General features: G+C 34.9%; 1 protein-coding gene across 3 annotated transcripts in view; it reads left to right on the forward strand.

The window, feature by feature from the left end:
* The window catches only part of LOC114326802 (zinc finger SWIM domain-containing protein 8 homolog), a 252478-nt gene that overhangs the window by 142303 nt on the left and 87132 nt on the right, over window positions 1-23043 (forward strand). For all 3 annotated transcript variants that reach the window (XM_028275247.2, XM_028275246.2, XM_028275248.2), the window contains one exon: window positions 11939-12249. In XM_028275247.2, the coding sequence (XP_028131048.1) occupies window positions 11939-12249 (311 nt within the window). The remainder of the gene's footprint in view (window positions 1-11938; window positions 12250-23043) is intronic.

The following is a 23043-nucleotide window of genomic DNA, read 5'->3' on the forward strand; positions in this document are numbered from 1 at the left end:
TTAAGTATTTTGAAATGCCGTTTCGATAATTGGGTTCCTGGGAATTTTTTACTAATTAACCAAATTTTTTTGTCGTTTTTTCTTCTTTTTTTCTTGGAGTTATATTACTACCGGGTCCTTTTAGGGTTAAATTTTATTAAGAATGTCGAATCTCTGAGTTGTAGATTCTAGACCTAAAAATTATAAGATTAACTAAAATCTCTTAAATAAAATATGGCTACTTACTGAGTTACAGGGTGTTTTATTTAAAAATTATTGTTACCAAGTACTTTAAAACTATTTGACGTATCCTTATCATACTTGGCAGAAAGTGTGGCTATTGTACACCCTACTAAATTGTGATCAATAAACGTTTCTAGCTAGTGCCAGAGGCGTACGACAGGGGATAGTGAATGATTGACCCTTCCCAAATTCTACGCCACTGAGTGAATTACTATTTTAGCGAAATTTTTCGATTCTCCAATACTCTGTACGTAAATAAGTTTATTGGTATCGATAAAGTCATCAGTTTGATAGATATTGGAATTTTAAAATGAATGAATAAATGAATCAAAATAACTATGCCGTTTCGTTTTTAACGTCCAATATCTCGAAAACTGATGACTTAATCGTTACCAGTAAAGAGTATATTATTTACATAGAAAGTATTGGAGAATCTAAAAATTTCGCTAAAATAGTAATTCCCTCAGTGGCGTAGAATTTGGGAAGGGTCAACCATTAACTATCCCCTGTCGTACGCCTCTGGTAGTAGCTAGAAACTTTTATTTATCACAATTTAGTAGACTGTATAGTACCCACACTTTCTGCCAAGTATAATAAGGATACGTCAAAGAGATTGAAAGTACTTGGTAAAAATAATTTTTAAATTTTTAAATAAAACACCCTGTAACTCAGTAAGTAGCCACATTTTATTTAAGTGATTTTTGATCAATCTTAATATTTTTAGATCTAGAATCTACAACTTAAGAGATTCGACATTCTTAATAACCCTAAAAGGGCCCGTAATAATATAACTCAAGAAAAAAAAAGTGAAGAGGAAAAAAGACAAAAAAATTTGTTAATTAGTGAAAAGTTCCCAGGAACCCAATTATCGAAACGGCATTTCAAAATATTTAATCCCCGCCACGTTATTAAAAAAACAAATTATAAACTTTGAATAATTTTCAAATGCCATTTTAGGGGGAAGTTTAATTGATATTTGAATTGATCAATACATTTATTGAAAATATACATAAATATAAAAATAATAAGATTTAATACAGGTGAATATTTCTTTGACAATAACCGCGTTTTTGCAATTGAAAATAGAGTAACATTTAATAAACAAATTCAATATCTCAAAAAATATTAAATATTTTTGGACCAATTTTTTTTTTGATTATTACTGATAATATAGCGCAACTTCTCGGGTAAAATAAGATATTTTAGAGTGCTTATTTAAAACGCTAAAAATAATTTTTTGCAAATTTATTTTCAAAGATTTATGTACAATTATTTAAATAAATAGGGGGTCAAATTTAATTTAGTAAGTCCTATGTGAAAGATTTACCATTCAACTTTGCAGAAAACAATCCTATAGACCTTCATTAGTAATTGAATGACCTCAGCAGTTAAAAAAGTAATTTTTTTTGCAAAAATGACCTCTTTTTAATTATTTAAACAATGATCCCCTTGTATGATTTGGATACTTTCTTGAAAATATCTTTTGTACCCACCTAAACTTTGATATAAAATTTGTTTCAACCTGTACGAATTTACATTTTGATTTACATGTAGTGTAATTTTATTTTACTAGACTAAATCTTTAAAAATAAAATTACAAACAGTTCAACAAGGTCTGTTAATTACAAGCCACTCGATATAGACATTGATTTGTGTAAACAAAATTTCAAAAGAAATCAGTCAATATTTGTAAGAACCGTGGCAACTCTGTAAGTTAAGCCTCAAATGAATGCTACATCTCTTCTTCGGTTTGCGCGTAGCTCACGTCTATTCCTATACCGGTCGGAGTGTACATAGTGTACAATACTGATCGACTCGTACCTTCTGGATCTCATGATACTTAAGTAACGTGTCGATCTGCTTCTATCATACCATGCTCAGTATCAACGTTTTCCACAACAGATCATATTGTGTCAATTTAATAAAGGTGACAAGTAGGTGTCCTTTGGGACGGCCCATAGTTTCCAGGATGTATTCAGTGCTGGTGTCAGAGGTTGCGTATAGAACGTGGTGTTTTTTTTTTTAATTTACAGAGAATTTTCCTCTCCGTGACCAGGTCCATGTTCCTCTGACTTGGCTTATGTAGGGAGTACACGGTAGCACTGTGCTCAATTTTCTGTCTTACGAATGTTTAGTTAGCCTAGGAAACTCTTTTTTTGAAATAAAAAGTAGGACAGTACCTTACAATCATCCAATTCCAGGATACAGTTTGACTAATTTAATTAAAGTCAGTTCGCTCAACTCAGACGCATTTTGACATATTCAGAGTAGGAAACATACAACACAAAAATTCCTACCTCACACTATTAATAGCTCAAATAAACTTACTCTTTCATTAAAAAAGTAGAATTATTGGAAATAGTGGGAGTGTATACTATTTACTAACCAACGCCCACCATTGGCATGTTAAATTAGCCATTCGGTGGCGCGCTGACCAGTATAGACGAGCTGTTTCTCGTAGGCGATCTGCATCCTCCTCGGGTGGGTCTGTTATCAGGTCTGGGCACACTGGGAGGTGAGCAGCATCCATCTGGATGGAAGTCCAGGTAGTCATGCCCGTAGTTGTTCTGAACACGGCTACACTAATGGGTCTCGGCAATTTGCGAGGGATTGGTTATTAGGTGGGCCCAAGATTTTCCAGCACTAGCTTGTATTTGCTGCACTTTTATCTTCGCTTCGATTCCTCTTAATGATGAACTAGCTGATGTGTACGATTGGAAGCTAGGGGGCTGTGGAAGAGTAGTGCCTTCTTTTACAAGTTCATCCGCCGCTTCATTTCCTTCAACACCGACATGACTAGGAATCCATTGTAAAGTAATCAGCCACCCTTTTTCCAGCAATTTCGATAGCTGGACGCGGCAAGATATTGTTTTGGCACAGTCTGTATGTCGATTTGTCGACAGGGCGAGGATTGCGGCTTGGCAGTCGATGAAGAAGGCAACTTTTTGGGGGTGTTGGAAATTCTCAAGATTTTTAGCAGCTTCGTGTATAACAGCAATTTCGCCGTCGTAGTTGGTGCGAGGGGCACCCACAGCTATGGAGCCTTTGGAGAACGTTGAGACATATCCTGCTCCTGTTCTTCCCGAGTCCGGCATCGAGGAGCCATCGCAGTAGATGTGTAGCCACTCATGCGCTGGGTACTTGGTGTGTATCGTCTCTAGGGCGGCTTTCCTTAGGACAATGTCTGAGAGTGGGAGTGTATAATAAACTCATACAATTTATTTCCTCAAAATATTTTTATTTTGTACAATAAATAATTTTCTCATTTTTCATTACTACATTATATTATGTAGTCCATTAAAATGTTACATTTAGGTTGCATTTCTTAGAGGAGTCAATTTTATTTTGTTAATGTGTAGGGGGGTTCAGTAGAAGCTTAAGTTCAAGTTTTTGGGGTCGCCACCCTTGTCACCCGGCCGCCATATTGGAAAAAGGGGTGCAAAGGGTTTTCGCGCTGTATCTTCTAAACTAGCAATCCTACAGAAAATTTAATTACACATAAAATGTAGCAAATTAAATTTTCTACAATTGTATATCTATTACTTTTTATCGTCAAGTGACCAACAAAAAAGTTATAAATAAAAATATGAGAAATTTTTTAACAAGATTCCTTTTGGAGGTTATAACTTTTTTTCAGTTCATTTTAAAATAAAATAACATCATAGCGATTTTGTAGAGGATTTTTCAATGAACAAATTTCGCTATAAAGTTTTTCGTTCGTTGCAATCCGGGACTGCACGCTGGGGTTTGTTTTGGTTGGATCGGGGAGAGCAGCATATGTGCCTCCTGATGAGAGACTAATAAGTTTCGAAACCGGTAGGGGTGCTTGCAGCACTCTCTGATTGGACTAGAATATGGTTCGGCTGTGTTTTCGTTTTGCAACGAAATTGAAAATGGTTATTCATTTTTGTTTAATTTTATTTATTATCTAGGTTTTACAGCGCTCCAATCTTGACCAGATTCTCGAATTCTCATAGGAATACAATAAAAAAAATACTTTTCTATCTATATATTAGTCGAGCGGCAACAATCTTTATGCCGACCACGAAAATCAAATTTAAGGTGAATGACCAATTTTGGTTTATTTTTATGTTTTCGAGGTCGCTTAATCCGAATATGAAGTTTATTTTTATCTAGATTTGGTGGAACATGTTCAAAAATCAAATTTTATACAAAAATGCCGAAAATCAATTTTGATGATTTTTCAAATTTACCTCGCTGTATCATTGGTCGCTGTAAATATTTCCTTTTGAAAATTTTACTGTTTAATCTCTGAAGTATGTAGATAACAATGGGATTTGTCCTAAATATTTAAACACATTAAAAAAGGAGTTGTTAGTTTTTAAACATTTTGTCATCATATTTCGTTAGTTTCATGTTTACTTAAAAAAGTTGAGTGACAAACTTTTTAGTTTATAATTTTAACCAACACAACAATAAAATATAATTCATGAAGAAGTTTTTTGGAAAATTTTTAGTCAAAATATACAATAGGAAAAAAGTTATGTCACTTCATAAACAAGCGGCACACCCCAAAAAACGCTTATATCTCGAGATCCTGACCACGGTGTAGTGAATGGCTAATTTTGATCATACTTTATGATTTTGATAACAAAAATTCGTTTTTTGCTCTTCTTAAGAATTTTGCAATATGCGGTTGCGTCATTCTTCTTCTGAACCGGCGAATTTGTCCTCAAACAACTTCTTGGGCCGTTTCTATATATGCTTCGGGTTATAAGTTTTATAGTGGAAAAAAAGGTCAAAAACAGATTAATAATAGCATTGGAATGTTAAGATCATAATAAATTGTATGAATAAAAAATATATATAAATAGAAAAGTAAGCCTAACTTTTGTTTTTATTATATCCCTATGAGCATTCGAGAATCTGGTCAAGTTTGGAGCGCTGTAACACCTATATAAATAAATAGAATTAAACAAATTTATAGTGGAAATTGTTCGCTAAAAAACCCTCTACAAAATTGCTATTATAATGTTATTTTATTTTAAAATGAACTGAAAAAAAGTTATAACGTCCAAAAGGAATCTTGTTAAAAATTTTTTACATATTTTTGTTTATATCTTTTTTGTTGGTCACTTGACGATAAAAAGTAATAGAAATAAAATTGTAGAAAATTTAATTTGCTACATTTTATGTTTAATTAGATTTTCCGTAGGGTTGGTAGTTTACGAGATATAGCACGAAACACCTTTGCACACCATTTCCAAGATGGCGGCCGGGGGACAAGGGTGGTGACCCCAAAAACTTGAACTTAAGCTTCTACTGATCCCCCCTACGCATTAAAGAAATAAAATTGACTCCTCTAACAAATGCAAGGTACGGCTTAAAAAATGTAACATTTTAATGGAGTAATGGTGTAAATTAATAAATATTGAGTAAGATTTATGTTATTTAAGTTTGTTTACTCTTAATATTGGCTATGAGCCCGTGTGCTTGGTTGTATAGTAATTTCCAGCCACGTCTAGTCTGTCAAAATGTAACTAACTGCACAAAAAAATAATTACTAAAATTACTGTGGACAGTTGTTTCTGAGATTAGCGAACCGACTATAGCAGCATACATATACATGGGAACATACATATATTACGGTATCTCTTTCAGTTTACAAGTTAGAGCCTTATAAACATTTTATAAACAATTAAATTGTTTATAACAATTGTTTGACCAACTTGGATCGAAATCCACCCTCGAAATTAGTAATCAACATCCAAAAATTCATAAGAAAACTTGGGTGGACAAATCCGAATTGAAAAAACCACGGTGAGCTCTATCTGGCCCCTAGGCCCTAGACTATTATGATACATTCTTTAATAAATTTTTATACACTCACCGGCACAAAACTCCGCTACCCAAAATTTTTGATTAAGTTTAATAAATTATAACTTTATTATTTGTGCTCCGATTTTGAAGATTCTTGCACCAGTTTGTAGGTACATGTATTGATATCGTTTGGTATTATTCCGGTAACAAAAAAAATTTGCTGGCATGGTATTATACAGGGGTGAATGGAAGCGTTATATTTTCTCCTAACTTTAAAAAAATCTGTTGAAAAATGTAAGAGCTGATTTTGTTTCATAGTCCTGTCATGTAATCCCGGAGGTATCACTAAAATTTTGTTTTTTGAATTATCCGAATATCTCTTTTCTTGTAAGGGCTGTACCATTTTTTGTACATAAAACCACTGATTGACTCATAAAATAGAGGTTGGATTGATAAGATTAGAATGGCCCGCATGCAGCCCAGATCTCAATCCTGTTGAGCATTTATGGGATGAATTAAAAAAAGCTATTCGCCGTCATCCTAAGCCTCCAGAAAATTTGGTACAGTGATGGCCCTGCTAGAGGAATATCGGGCTATTCCCCAGGCAAGGATAACACATCTTTATTCGATGCCAAACAGATTGCGAGAAGTCGTTGCCGCAAGAGGTGGGCATACCCGCTATTGAATTGTTTTGTTGTTAATTTTGTTTTGTTAATTTTAGTGCGCTTGATATTTTTAATTAAATAAACCTTCAAAGCAGTGTTTTTATTTACAGCTATTACAAGAATAGAGATATTCGGATAATTCAAAAATCAGAACCTGAGTGATACCTCCAGGATACACAAAAGGAGTATGAAACGAAATCAGCACTCCAATTTTTCCACAGAATTTTTTAAAGTTTGGAGAAAATACAACATTTCCATTTACCCCCGTATAATGCCATCTAAGCAAACATTTGTTGTTACCAGAATAATAACAAACGACACCAATACATGTACCTACAAATTGATGCAAGAATGAAGTAAAGAAACACAGACGTGAACACTTTTTTTGAACAGACGTACTTTTCTGAACATGCACTATTATACAATAGCTTAAACAACCCCCCCCCCCTTTTATTTATATGTCTATTAACTTTAACTACATTTCATTTTAACTTGTTCATTTCCAGTTTTAACCAATATTATTACTTGGCCTTTCCCTTTATCTAATGTAGTTAATTTCCTGTACTTCTCTACATTTAAAAGTTTTTCTAGTGTCAGGCACCTACAGTGATACAAACTAACTGACATCCCTTAGTCCTTTGACTGGGAACACGACAATCTAACAATTGATTCCTATTTGTCTTTTCCTTACTTTTCCTTACTTCGACCTTTGCCCTTAGCTCAAAACACCTAAGAGCAAGGAACTTTACAATCGTACAAGTGCATACACATTGTTAATTAACACTTTAGCTGCATTTACGAACAGTTCCTTCCGAAAGTTGTCTTTCTCATAACTAATACATCTATCTTTTGTTTCACATCACACATCTGCCTTCAGGATCCATTCCGATACACTGTGTTTTGACCTACGCCTACGAAGCATGTCCACCTACCCAGTCCTTCACCCTGTCACCAAGTTATCCTACTAGCATAATCTGGACGTGTAAACATGTTACTGATGAACTTACAAGTCATCCCTTGTAACGGCATCATTTAATCACTTGTAACGCCGACCTGAAGATGATTTGTATATTGTAAAGATCGAAACGGGTCGTCGAAGTAAATTAAATGATCGTGAGTACGTCTGTGTTTCTTTACTTCACATATGCAACCCATTCAACATTTGATGCAAGAATCTTGAAAATCGGAGTACAAATGATAAAGTTATAAATGGTCAAACTTAATCAAAAATTTTGGGTGGCGGAATTTTGTGCCGGTCAGTGTAGTCGATTTTAAAGGAATCCAGAAATAAAATAGAATTTTTTAAAAGTCTCTGAAAAGGGGGGGTCATGAGTCTTCGACTGTAAACGACGCTTTACGACGAAGGAGAGGTCGGCGCACCTTAACGCCTCCCGAGTTCTATAAAAACACTTTACACGAGCCCCATACAAGAACTGGCTCCCGCTCATTACAAAATTTCCAGAAATTGAATATTTTTCTGAAACGGGCATTTTGGGGGAAACAAATTTGAAATTTGAGTGAAAATGTCAAAAAATGAAGGAAAAATTCGATTTTTGCTTCTTTTTTTGATTATAACTTTAAAAGTATTAACTTCCGAGAAAAGTTGCACTGACATAAAAGTTGCGTAATTAAATTTCCTACAATATAGGATTGGCTAAAAATTTTAAAAATTGTCACCCATGTTGCAAAATAGCAATAATTGGGAAAAAACCATAAAAAAAAATAAGTATTCGCATTTTACGTTTTTCAATCATTTATGCTACACTCAGGACCTTCATATTTTACCCAGAAAAACTTTATGATATAATAAAACAATACTGTAAACATTAAGATAGGTTCAATAGATTTTGCAAAATAAATTTTGCAATCCAGCTTTCGCAAAAAAATTATTTTTTTCAAAATGTTGCAGGACTGAAAATAAAGCAGATACAAAGTTGAAGTTTTTTTTTACATATAGAAGAATACTGTACATTTCATTTGCAATTTGCAAAATTAAAATCGGTTAACTACTACGGCGCTCAGGGATTTTTTTTAAATAAACCTTAATTTTTGGTGCTACGCGCAGTACAGCGGTGTTCCATTCACACAAGTTGATTTCCACTAAAATGTCTTCCAATCTTTATCTTATATATTATTTTTTTACTCTATATTTTGTTGTATTTTAATATTTCAATTCCACAATAAATCAAACTAATGATTATTGTTTGTGAAATATTGTTTAAACAATTGCATATGTTTAAAAATAATAAACTTTTATTCTCTAAGTTAAAATATGTGAACAAAGAAAGCTTTTGCTAAAAAAGTGTAATTTCAAAAGACAGAGTATGTGTTTTTATTTTGCTATAAACAAATTTATTTATTTATATCGAAATGTACTAAAAATTAAAATTTATCAATCATTATCAAAGGTCATTAGAATGCCCAATCAAAGCAAACGTATCCGCTGCCCTGCGCGTAGCACCAAAAATTAATGTTTATTTAAAAAAAAATCCTGACGCCGTGGTAGTTAACCGATTTTAATTCTGCAAATTGTAAATGAAAGGTACATTATTCTTCTATATGTAAAAAAAATTCAACTTGCCGTCTGCTTCATTTTCAGTCCTGCAACATTTTGAAAAAAATAATTTTATTTGCGAAAGCTGGATTGAAAAATTTATTTTGCAAAATCTATAAACAAATAATGAAATTTAAAGTATTTTTTATTATCTCATAAAGTTTTTCTGGGTGAAATATAAAGGTCCTAAGTGTAGCATAAATCGTCGAAAAACGTAAAATGCGAATACTTGTTTTTTATGGTTTTTTCGCAATTATTACTATTTTGCAACAAGGTTGACAGTTTTTAAAATTTTTAACTAATCCTCTATTGTAGGATTTAATTACGCAACTTTTATTTTTGTGCAACTTTTCTCGGAAATTAATACTTTTAAAGTTATAATCAAAAAACCAAGAAAAAAATCGAATTTTTCGTTCATTTTTTGACATTTTGACTATTTAATTAAACAATGTTCCGGACCCTTTTGAGTGGGAGGATAACTCAAATATTATATGAGCTATTTTCAACCAATTTCTGTAAAAAATATGAGTCACCTCTCAACATCCAAATGTGCATATTTTTACAGATGCGCCCTGGTCTATCTTTAAAGCACTGGAACATATTATGTAGGTACGTAGGAAACGGTTTCATTGTTGGGAAGCAAGACATTATACAAGAGCTGCGTAGTGTTCATTCACGTGTCTATGAACAGTAAATAGTTGACAAAGATACTTGGTGCAGTATTTGAACGTTCTGACAACATAAATGATATTATGTATATTGCACAAAAATTTTTAATTTGTCTCAGAAACAAACACTGCGAAATTGAAGTCAAAATCGTTCTTTAACAAGAACTGGTCTACGTAATGTGTTATTTCAATTGTATTTAGCACTTCGTGCACCTCCTTCACACTCATTAATAATTTCGGTAACACCTTCCTCCGACTGTAGTACATATCCTTAATTCCTTATCTTATCAGATGGACATCATTCATAGTAAGCGTTTTTAATGCCAAATCTGTTCACTTCTTTGTGAAGAACTTTTATGGGTGTCTTACAAATTAATGTCTTCAACGGCCTTTCTCTTCAGTGAATTGTTGAGTTTAGCGTTTCCAGACTACTGCTCTCATGGTTGTTCTCACATACCTAAATTTACGAGAACTTCATGGGTAGCCAATTCGCGCAAACCCCATTCATCCGTAGGGGCTTGCTTCTTCTTCTTCTTTTTAACTCAGGCGAGACTCGTTAGTCTCTGGCACTTGGTCATGAGACCTTTGTACCAAACCCTGTTCTTCTCCTTAAACTTTAATAAGTCCTGTGGCCTCAACGAAGTCCAACAGTTGTCTTATTGGTAGTTTTAGGATCTCTTCTGGTTCAAACCTCAGTTGACCAATGAAGTCCTGCCTTACATCACCTAGCACACTGCAATATAGTATGTGTATGGCAGTCTCTTCTTCCATTTCGCACTTTCTGCACCATGGTTCATTCACCTTACCTAGTTTTTATAGGTGATTTCTTAAACGGCAATGTCCAGTCACTATTTCAGTGACCGTTTTGATCTCTCGTTTATTGACGTTCATCTAACTATTCGAGAGTTTTTTATCAACTTTCTTGATTATTTTTTTAGTCTAGATTTGCCCTTGAGTAGTTCTCTATTTATTTTGATGATTCTTTATCAGCCATTTCTGAACCTCGTTTTTCATAGCATCTTTAGTGATGCCACAGAAAGGTTCTGGGCCTTCAAAAGTTTATCTCGAGCCTTGTTTCACTAACATATCTGCTCGTTCGTTCCCATGCACCCCTTCATGACCCGGCACCCATATTAAAGACACTTTATTGTCTTTTGCCAGGTTATTAAGGAGATCTTTGCAGTTTCTCAGCAGTTTTGATTTGGTGAGAGGGTTCTTTACAGCCAGAATAGCCGATTGGATATCTGTGTAAATGTTGATTCTCTTAGCTTTAGGGTCTTCATCAATGATTTCATCAATGCAGGCCATCAAAGCAAAAACTTCAGCCTGGAACACCGTTGTATGTTGACCTAGGCTGTAAGATTTATTATAGTTACATGTTTGCCCAAAGACTCCTGAGCCAGTACCATGGGCAGTTTTAGATCCATCAGTGAACCGTATTAAGTCCCCATTAATATTTGGGACTTTTTGTTCACTTGATGGTATAATTGTGTTAATCTTCTCAGTGAAGATTAGTTCTGGTGTCATCATAAAGATGGATTCCTCAAGTATATATAGTCCCAGTAATTTTTGTGTGGCTATTCAATACATAATTCGGCCTCCAAGTATTGTTTGCTTTGAGTCTCAGGACGGTCATAAAGGCTACCGCCGAAATATTATAATTCCAGCGGAGGGAGACCTGTGATAGCCTCTAATGAAGACGTTCCTGTACTATTCAAGGCTCCTGTTATATTTAGAAGCGTTTGTCTTTGTAGGGTGGTGGGAGTGGTCACACAAGATTGCAAAGCCGTCTTTCTCCACCAGAGTACTGACCCATAAGTGACTGTCGGTCGTATCACTGATGTGTATAACCAACAGATCACCTTTGGTTTCAATCTCCAGGTTTTACCTGCGAGCGGGATCCAGTTCACGTGCACCCGGAGAGGGAGGGTATTAAAAAGTCCAATTTTTTTAAGACGTAGTTTATTGATGTTCCCTTTTTGACTAATGTTTGATTTTTTCTACGTGTATTTAAGCATATTGTCTAATGATATTTTTGTTATTTATAGCCTCAGTTGGTTACTCTTCGTGCTCCAGTCTCCGAATCGCTGTCCCGCCTTCAGCGCGATCAGCTTCAAAAATTCGCCCAGTACCTCATCAGCGAACTTCCCCAGCAAATTTTGCCCACTGCCCAGCGACTCCTCGACGAACTTTTGGGCTCTCAGCCGTCGGCCATCAACTCGGTGTGCGGAGCACCTGACCCAACTGCGGGTGCGTCCGCCAACGACCAGACGTCTTGGTACTTAGATGAGAAGACTCTTCATGACAACATCAAAAAGATTCTGATTAAGTTTTGTGTACCAGCACCTATTGTTTTTAGGTAAGTTCAGTTTATAATACAGTATCGGAAAGAAATTAACTTTAAACGTATTCACTTAGGAAACGGTAGGAAACGAAAGAAACGTGTTTAAAACGGCATAGGGATATTAGGTCCCCAAAATATAATAATATTAATAGTGAAAGCAACTCAAGAGATATAAACATTTTTGCCAAACTTATTGTTGTTATTTTTGCCTCTCGTCTTTTTTAGCATTTGAAAAATGTGCTGACAATTAAATTTAGGCGAATTGATTTTAAATGGCAGCTTATAGTCCAGAAAGCCACTGCGCATCCGCTAGGGAAAATATTCTAATTCGTATTTTTTGCACAATCTTACTCAAAAAGGACTCCTTTTAACAAATTTGCATGTTGCCAGGACCAAAAGGTGGTCAATAATTTTTTAAACGTTTTTTTTTTTGTTTTTTTCCTAAAATTATTTTTTTTGCATGGAAAAAAGTTTTTTTAGGTTTTTTGGATCATTCCAAACAAAAAAGGTCTTTAGTGACTTTTCTCTAAAAATGATAGTTTTTGACATGTAAGCGAATAAAAATTGAAAAATTGCGAAATCGGCCATTTTTAGTCCTCAAAAACTATGTGAAAAACTGAAAATTTGAATGTTGCCAAGGCAGGTAGATATTCTTTAAACATCGATTGATGAAATCCCTAAGAGTTTTTTGCAATACAATATTCAAAACTTCTTTGTTTTTTAATTGCTAATCAAGCGTGCGCGACACTATTTTCCACCGACAGTATGGTGCAAATGAAAGGAATAAATTCGTTATTTCGTAAACCGGCGACTTTAAGGAAAAATCCCAAAACAGGTCGATTTTTATTTTTAAGTTATGATATTGTGGCATATATGATATACTAGTGACGTCATCCATCTGGACGTGATGACGTAATCGATGATTTTTTTAAATGAGAATAGGGGTCGTGTGCTAGCTCATTTGAAAGGTTCTTCAATTCTCTATTCAGTAATATAAACATTTACATAATTATTTATACAGGGTGTCCAAAAAATTTTTATTAAATTAAATTATTTGACAAAAAAAGAAGTAGAAGGACACCCTGTATAAATAATTATGTAAATGTGTACATTACTGAATAGAGAATTGAAGAACCTTTCAAATGAGCTACCACACGATCCCTATTCTCATTTAAAAAAATCATCGATTACGTCATCACGCCCAGACGGATGACGTCACTAGTAAACCATATATGCCACAATATCATAACTTAAAAATAAAAATCGACCTGTTTCGGGATTTTTCCTTTCGCCGGTTTACGAAATAACGAATTTATTCCTTTCATTTGCACCATACTGTCGGTGGAAAATAGTGTCGAGCACGCTTGATTAGCAATTAAAAAAATTAGGAGTTTTGAATATTGTATTGCAAAAAACTCTTCAGGATTTCATCAATCGATGTTTAAAGCATATCTACCTACCTTGGCAACATTCAAATTTTCAGTTTTTCACATAGTTTTTGAGGGTTAAAAATGGCCGATTTCGCAATTTTTCAATTTTTAATCGCTTATATGTCAAAAACTATCATTTTTAGAGAAAAGTCACTAAAGACCTTTTCTGTTTGGAATGATCCAAAAAACCTAAAAAAACTTTTTTCCATGCAAAAAAAAATAATTTTAGGAAAAAAACAAAAAAAAAAAACGTTTAAAAAATTTTTGACCACCTTTTGGTCCTGGCAACATGCAAATTTGTTAAAAGGAGTCCTTTTTGAGTAAGATTATGCAAAAAATCTGAATTAGAATATTTTTCCTAGCGGATGCGCAGTGGCTTTCTGGACTATTACTATTTTTCTTCGGTTTATAATTTTACACCAATTTTACTTTAAAATAAGTTTATTTTAACGTTTTGGTTTCCACTTCAGAAATCTTTTTCAAAATACAAAACATTAATAAAAAAATTATTCTAAACAATTATTGATATCTAAACAATATTATTGTAAGTCTAAAACTGTTCTGACATTTTATTTTTCATAGCCAATCACATTATATGCATTAATGAGTATTACAATTCAATATAATCATGTTATGCTTTTGAATGTACTTTTCTTTTTTGATAATAGAGATATCGAGATGATTTTTTTATGAAAATGTTGAGAAAAGATGAAGCATCTCACGAGATAGCCGAATAGTTTCGCTTCATGCCGGACGCCTTTCGGTTCTTGATCCATCCTACAGCCTCACTCAATTCCAGGTCAGTGAAGGATTCCACCTCAACAAAGCCGGTCACCCTCTCCCTTAGATCTTCTACCTGATGAGAAAGCTCGCATACCAAACAAAACTCCTACCCCTTCAGGGATCTTACAGCAGGTTGCTCCATCTTTCCCTCTTCGATTTTCTGATCTCATTCCTATGTTCTCTCTACATGACCTTAAGTACACTTACCCTACCCTCGAGCTGTCTAGCTTGGACCCTCTTAAGTTTCTTATATTCCCTTGCCATTCTAATACAATTCACTCTCATTTGGTCCAATCTTTCATTCCACCAATATTGCTGACTCCTCTCATACCATCCATTCACTCTTACACACGCCACTTCCTCTGTTGTACTCAGACCATCTATCAACTCGCTCACACTCTCACACCCTGGACCAATAAACTCAAACGCATCCACAAACACTCTTTCATTTGCACTTATCTTCCGGTTGAAATCTCCATCTTTCCGTGTCCCCTTTCTATCCGTCAAGCTCGAAGCCTATAATATAGTACCCCGGAGGTAAATGACACTATGCCCATTTTTATCAAAATTGGGATTATTGCACTTTTGAATATAACTTTTCTTGCTCTACACAGAGGTAAACCATACTATGTGCAGAGACAATTTTACGGCAAGTTACTGACTTTTTAATAAACACACACCAAGTCCACTTCCAGTCAGAGGTAAACAACACCATGTGGACTTGGTGTTGTAAATTGATAAAAATGGATTACTCGGGGTTTTTGAGTCGTTAAACACGAATATGTCATCAGAACAGACCTCTCGATCACCTAGTGCCCAAGGTCACTACAAGGCACGTCATCTTCTGGAGTTTCGAAGGCTTTCGGTATTAAATGGATGCAAACGGATTACTTACGTGTTTTTTGGGTTGCTAAACCCGAATATGATATCAGAAATGAACTTCGGAGTATCTGGTGACTAGGATCGCTACTAGGGCACGTCATCTTCTGGAGTTTCGAGGGTTTTCGGCATAACATGGATGCAAATGGATTACTCGCGGAGTTTTTGAGTAAGCATTAGAAAAACCCACCGAGCACCTGGTGCCCAGGGTCACTGCAAGGGACGTCATCTTCTGGAGTTTCGAGAAATTTCGGCATTAAATTGATGCAAATGGATTACTGAGGGGTTCTGGAGGTCGCTAAATACGAATATGCCATCAGAACCGAATCCCGGAGAACCTGGTGCCCAAGGTTATTGCTAGGGGCGTCATCTTCTGGAGCTTCGAGAGTCTTCGGTACTAAATTGATGCAGACAGATTACTCATAGGTTTTTGGGTTTGCCGAACGCGAATACGCCATCATATCTCACCCTTGGAGCACCTGGTGCCTAATGCAGGTCATCTTCTGTAGTTCCGAGGATTTTCGGCATTCAATTGATGCAAACTGATTACTTACTAATCGGATTTAGGCGTTGTTGAACACGATTGCGTCATCAGAACAGACACCAGAGCATCTGGTACCTAGGGCACGTCATCTTCTGGAGTTTCGAGGGTTTTCGGTACTTAATTGATGCAAATGTATTACTCATGAGTTTTTGGGTTTTCTGAACATAAATACGCCATCAGAACAGACACCGGTGCACCTGGTGCGTAAGGCACGTTATCTTCTGTAGTTTCGATAATTTCGGTAAAAAAATTGATGAAATTGATGAATAATGTCCCTTGTAGTCACCTTGGGCACCATGTGCACAGGGGTTGTTTGTGATGGCATATCCGTGTTTAGCGACTTCAAAAACCCTCCAGTAATCCATTTGCATCAATTAAATGCCGAAAGCCTTCGAAACCCCAGAAGATGACGTGCCCTAGTAGCCACCCTGGGCACCAGGTATTCCAAGTTCAATTATGATGGCATATTCGTGTTTACCTACCCCAAAAACCCGTAAGTATTCCGTTTGAATCAATTTAATACCGAAATCCCTCGAAACTCCAGAAGAGGATGTCCCTTGCAGTGACTTTTGGCTCCAGGTGCATAGGGGGTCGGTTCTGATGGCATATTCGTGTTTAGCGACCTCAAAATCTCTCCAGTAATCCATTTGCATCAATTATATACCGAAAACCCTCGAAACCCCAGAAGATGACGTGCCCTAGGAGCACCAGGTACCCCGGAGTTCAGTTCTGATATCATATTCGTGTTTACCGACCCCAAAAACCCGTGAGTAATCCGTTTACATCAATTTAATGCCGAAAGCACTCGAAACTCCAGAAGATGACGTCCCTTGCTGTGACCTTGGGTACCAGGTAATCCGGTGGTCTATTCTGATGGCATATTCGTGTTTGGCGATCTCAAAAACCCCCGAGTAATCCGTTTGCACCAATTTAATACCGAAAGCCCTCGGAAAGTGCAGAAGATGACGTCCCTTGCAGTGATCTTGGGCACCAAGTGATCCAGAAGTCTGTTCTGATGGCATATTCGTGTTTAACCACATCAAAACCCCCCGAATAGTCCAGTTGCATCAATTTATTGTCGAAATCCCTCGAAACTCCAGAAGATGACGTCCGTTACAGTTGCCTTGGACACCAGGTGATCCTTAGTATACCGTTCCTTAGTATACCGATTTTGACTTTATTTTATATTTATGCAATTTTGGATGCATTTTATGCACTTTACAGTGCAATTATGCATTTCCACCCATTTTTGAATAGTAGACTTTTTTCCTGACGTCATCCTGAACATAATGCAAGAAACTGTAAGTCTCTATGTGCTAAATCAAATAGATGAAATAGAGAATGTGGAAAAATCCCCTTACGTCGTTAAACCAATAACCTTGGATCTTTGGTTCACTGAGTGTGTTTCAAAGATCTACATCTTATGTCTCTATGTGCTGTATTTAAAAATTTATTTATTTTGTGCTAAATGCCCTCGTCTAATACACTACACTACCATTTTACAGTGAACAATCAGTAATTGAAGGTGTGTAAGGTTATGTTTTTAAACAAACTTTGCAAATCTAACTTAGTAGTAGTGAATATGTTGCAAAAATTGAGCCAGGAGCTTTAATAAAAGCTGATCAAAGACGTAGACACACGCCGATCAATAAAACTCCTACCGAATTCATAAATAGTATACATTAACATATCGCTTCCTTCCCAAAGTATGAGAGTCATTATTCCAGAGAAAGGAGCGATAGAAATGATCTAGAAACAGAACTTACAATAGAAATGGTGTATCAATTTTACATTGATGAATACAATTAAAGACCTGTGTATCCAAAGCTAAGAGCAAAAAAGTGGTTATACGCAGATAGTTTTTACATTATATGATACAGGGATTCCTCTGTACAATGTATGCTGTGGGACGAATCGAAAGGGGCATGTGGTATAAATCAAATCGTCTCGTCAATTTTGAAATATAGTCCGTTCTTTAACGGTAAAATATTGCAAAACCTCTAAATTTTAAAGAACCGCTTGGATTGACATTAAATTTGGCATACACATAGCTAACAAGTCAAAGAAAAAAAGTGATATTGTGCCGATATATGCTTTTGCCCTGGGGGTGGTTTTCACCCCCTCTTGGGGGTGAAAAAATATTCGTCCAAAGAAAGTCAGGACATCGATAAACTGGCTAATTTTAAGTAACTTTTGTTCTATAGAGTTTTTTCACTAAGTCAATACTTTTCGAGTTATTTGGCAGTGAATATGTTCATTTTTCAACAAAATAACCACGCTTTTAGACGGTTTTTCGCAAATAACTCAAATAGTAAGTATTTTGTCGAAAAAACATTCTTAGCAAAAATATAGCCTGTAAAAAATTTAAAAAAATGGTGTATATATCACTTCTCTACACCTAGTAGAAGCAGAGTTATAGCTAATGAAAAATAGGTTCATATTCGTCAAATTCCAAATGGAATACTTTAACGTGAAATAACCAAAAATGAAGCACATTTCGGGGAAAACTCATTACAACTTATTTAAAGTGTTTAAAAAAAGCTTCATTTTTATTTTATAAAAGTTACGCTCAAAATAAAGTTCGTCCCTTTTGGTTTTGGTAAAAAAATCGAGAAAATCACCCCCTAATTAGTATCTTAAATGAACTTAATCGTTACGACTTCACAAGTTTCTTGACTCGTGTATATATTGTTTATATGATCTGTAAGTGTCATCGGTTCAAAGTCCTTATTATTGAAAGGGCTGTAGTTAAAAGGGGTTGAACGAGTCACTGATCACGAATGTATGCAAATTTAGAAACACCAAATCTCAATCAATTTTTGTCTAACAGAAAAACAAAAAAAATACATGATATTCAGAAAAGCAAATCTGACTTTTTTGTTTTTCGAGATTTTTGGTATCTCTAACAGTTTTTAAGTTATTTTGAAAAAAAGCATATTTTTCAAAATTAAAATTTTTAAAAATTTTACTTTGAAACCAAATTTTTTCAAAAATAAGCACTTTAAATCGATGAAACTTGCAGATCATATAAACACAACATAAGTAAAATAATTTGTGGAGCGGTAACGATTAATTTCATTTAAGTTGCTAATTAGGGGGTGGTCTTCTGGGTCTTTTGAGCGTAACTTGCTTAAATTTAAAGCTAGAAACCTTTTTGTAAAAACAGAAATAAAGCTTTTTTTAAACACTTAAAAAAAGTTATAATGGGTTTTTCTAAAAAAGTGCTTAATTTTTTGGATATTTTACGTCGAAATATTCTATTTGAAATTTGGTGAATATGAATCTATTTTTCATTGGCTATAACTCTAGTTCTACGAGATTAAGAGACCTAACGCGTACACCATTTTTTTTACTTTTTTATAGGCTATATTTTTGCTGAGAACGTTTTTTCGACAAAATACTTACTTTTTTAGTTATTTGCGAAAAACCGTCTAAAAATGTGGTTATTTTGTTGAAAAATGAACATATTCACTCGCCAATATCTCGAAAAGTGTTGACTTGGCAAAAAAAGCTCTATAGAACAAAAGTTACTTAAAATTAGTCAGTTTACCCATTTCGGGACTTATTTTGGACATATATTTTTTCACCCCCAAGAGGGGGTGAAAGTCACCCCCAGAGCAAAATCACACATCGGCACAATATCACTTTTTTTCTTTGACATGTAAGCTATACGTATGCCAAATTTCATGTCAATCCAAGCGGTTCTTTAAATTTTATTGCAAAAACCGTGAAAGAATGGACTAATAGGCTGACAATACAAATCTGTATTGTATATTGGCTGTCAAGTAGAGGACATCACTCTTTGGACTAATAACTGTTATAGTGAAAATCAAATATAATCCTCAAATAAAGGCGATCGTCAAAATAAAAATATAAGTATTATAATGTGCTATTTTTGGATACTGCATACGTAGCCTCCCAAATAAAGACTATCACACAAAAGCTTTTAGTGAAAGGGCACACACATATGGAAGCAAACAGTGTTCACGCATTGATCGAGAGAAACATAAAGAAACTCTCCAATTTGACCATTTTAACACCATGTTAAAACCATTTTAAAACTTCAAAAAACGCTGTTAGATAAGAAACCGTCACCTAATCCTCCTTTTGTAAGGAGAAAAAATAATGAGGTAGGTAAAAGGTAAAATCAGTTTTTGTTTTTATTTGATTCGGAGTTGGACTACCATCTCCAGATAGCTATTTCTACATCTTATGCGTCCTCAGTGGAGCTATGCAGTCACAACTCTAAACCAAATATCAACACCCTGCCTATTTAAGGGAAAACATCGCGATGCAATGATTCCACCTTTGAGACGCAAAAACAGCGACATCTCTCGTAATACGAGGAAGACGAAAAGCCCTAGATACAAAGTTTACTACAATTAAACAATTAAAATAATTCAAATAAAAATAATTTAGGTTATGGAAAAAAGACTAGAACGTGGACAAGACACACATATACTTTTTGTCGACCTAACGAAAGCATATGACACAGTGCCCGTGAAAAAATTGTGGGAGGTTTTGGACAATACACACATATCTGCAAGTGTCATCAAAGCCATACAATGCCTCTATAAAGATTCTATGTCAAGGGTAAAGAGAGGTAACCATCTGTCATCTAGCTTCCAAGTAACAAAAGGCCTTAAACAAGGGTGCTGCTTATCTCCCATTCTTTTCAATATATATACCGACGGTGCTCTCAGACTTTGGAAGCAGAAATGCAGTGGTATGGGTATACCAATCAGAGACATAACATTATACACTTTGAACTACGCAGACGACCAGGTGGTAGTTGCCCAAGATAAGGAAGACTTAGAATATATGACGAGAAAATTGATGGAAGAATACAGGAAATGGGGTTTAGAGGTAAACATAAGGAAAACACAATCTCTACACATCGGTAACCAAATACAACAGGAGGACCTAGATCTTGACGGAAGTGACTACATCAGGGGTTGTACAGAGTATTTATATCTAGGGATTAAATTAACAAATAGTGGAAGAACGGAACCCAGTATAGATGATAAGTGACGAAGGCTAGAAAGGTTACTAGAGCTCTAAACCCTGTCTTATGGCAACATAACATAAATTTAAATACAAAAATGAGGATGTACGACGCTATTCTGAAACCAATTTTAACGTATGGCTCCGAAGTGTGGCAAATGACAAAAAAATCCGAAAATAAGCTGCTTACTACTGAAATAAATTTTTTTAGATCTGCCAGAATATCGAGATGGGACCATGTTCGAAATGAACAGATCAGAGAAAAAGTAGGTAAGCAGAAAACAATAGTGGACGAGGTACAACGAAAACAACTTACTTGGTATGGACACGTCCAACGAATGGGAGATGAAAGATTACCAAAAATTACAATGAAATGGATACCGCCAGAAAAACGGAAAAGAGGAAGGCCACCGACCTCCTGGAAACAAGGAATTACAAAAGCCATGTCAGAGAGAAATCTTCAAGAAAGAGACTGGCTAGATCGACAGGCTTGGCGATTGGGTACCGGAAGGCGTAAAACGCTATAGAACCGGTTATATATATATATATATATATATATATATATATATATATATATATATATATATATATATATATATATATATATATATATATATATGTGTGAATTGTTCGTAAGGGGATTTTTCCACATTCTCTATTTCATCTATTTTATATATATATATATATATATATAAATAATAAACAATATTTTAAATCCAAGACTTTTCGTTAAGAAACTGCTTTCTGGATGCATCCTGTATCTCTCTGGCTTTTACAATATATAAGCACAAGAGACGACGAATATAGAAGAAAGCAAATAAAGGACATTGGCCACGTATTTACCATCTTTTCGTCTAGGAAAAGGACCGAAAGACAGTTTCAGGTACTCAAATCTGAGCAAAGATGAAAAAGGTAAAGGCAGTTTTTGTTTTTATTTGATTCAGTGTTGGACCACCATCTCCAGATAGCTATTTCTGCATCTATGCGTCTTCAGTGGAGCTATGCAGTCACAACTCTAAACTAAATATCAACACCCTGCCTATTTAAGGGAAAACATCGCGATGCAATGATTCCACCTTTGAGACGCAAAAACAGCGACATCTCTCGTAATATGAGGAAGACGAAAAGCCCTAGATAGAAAAAAGAATGTTAAAGAGCCTGTTCTGCCAACAGGCGTTTTCCTACAAGTAAAACAAGAACACATTGGACAGATTTTTTATAAAACCGATTTCAGTTATCAAAATATGTATGAGGTGGACTTCATGAGGTATCGAAGGCAACAGTGGCGGCTGGTCTGTAAGTGAAGGGGGAGGTCATATCCGGTGGTTCAAGATTTTTTTGGAAAAACAAGACCTACAAATCCCATTTTAAATAATTTCTTATTCCATCATCTGTATTGGTTTCTTATAACTTATTTTGCAATATGTTGTTTAAATTTAAGCGGATCTTTATTTGACAAGTAAATATGAAATAAGTAAAAGGAACAAGTCTTCATTACTAATTGTCAAATAAATCAGATAAATAGTATGGTATAATATGTAATTATAACAGCAAGAATATCAACAAACTACTTAAACTCAAAACCTAAAATAAATAAAAACTTACATTTTTATGCGGATTTAAAAAGTAAATCGATTCTTCTGGCCTTAGATTTTGCGAAATGATCGATCACTTGCTCGTTGAAATTTGTGATCGTTCGAATTAAAGATTTCTCCATAGTTAACATAGCTAAAGCACACAGCCTGTCCTCTCCCATAGTATTTCTTAAAAACGTCTTGATGCGTTTTAACGTAGAAAAGCAACGTTCACTTTCCACTGTAGTCATCGGCAAAGTACATAAAACGTTCAATAATTTTACACATTCAGAAAAGGTATCACATAAATTGTTATTTATGAATAACTGTAGAATTGAAATAATCCCGCTGTTTTTATCAAAATCTTCACGATCATACATCACTTCAAGTTCGGTTTTCAGTTTGAAATAGTTTATAAGTGGATAGTTGACTTTGACTAACTTTAGTGTATCTTCGGGAAATTTTGCCTGTAGTCTATAAACCTTTCAGCATAAAAAAGTTGAGCAATCACAAGATGTTCACTAAAACTGAATCGATGTTGAATTTCTGATAAAACGATATCACACACTTCCAGTGAAGTTTGACGTTTTGAGTC

Source organism: Diabrotica virgifera, chromosome 4 (assembly GCF_917563875.1).
Source record: "Diabrotica virgifera virgifera chromosome 4, PGI_DIABVI_V3a".
NCBI lineage: Eukaryota > Metazoa > Arthropoda > Insecta > Coleoptera > Chrysomelidae > Diabrotica > Diabrotica virgifera.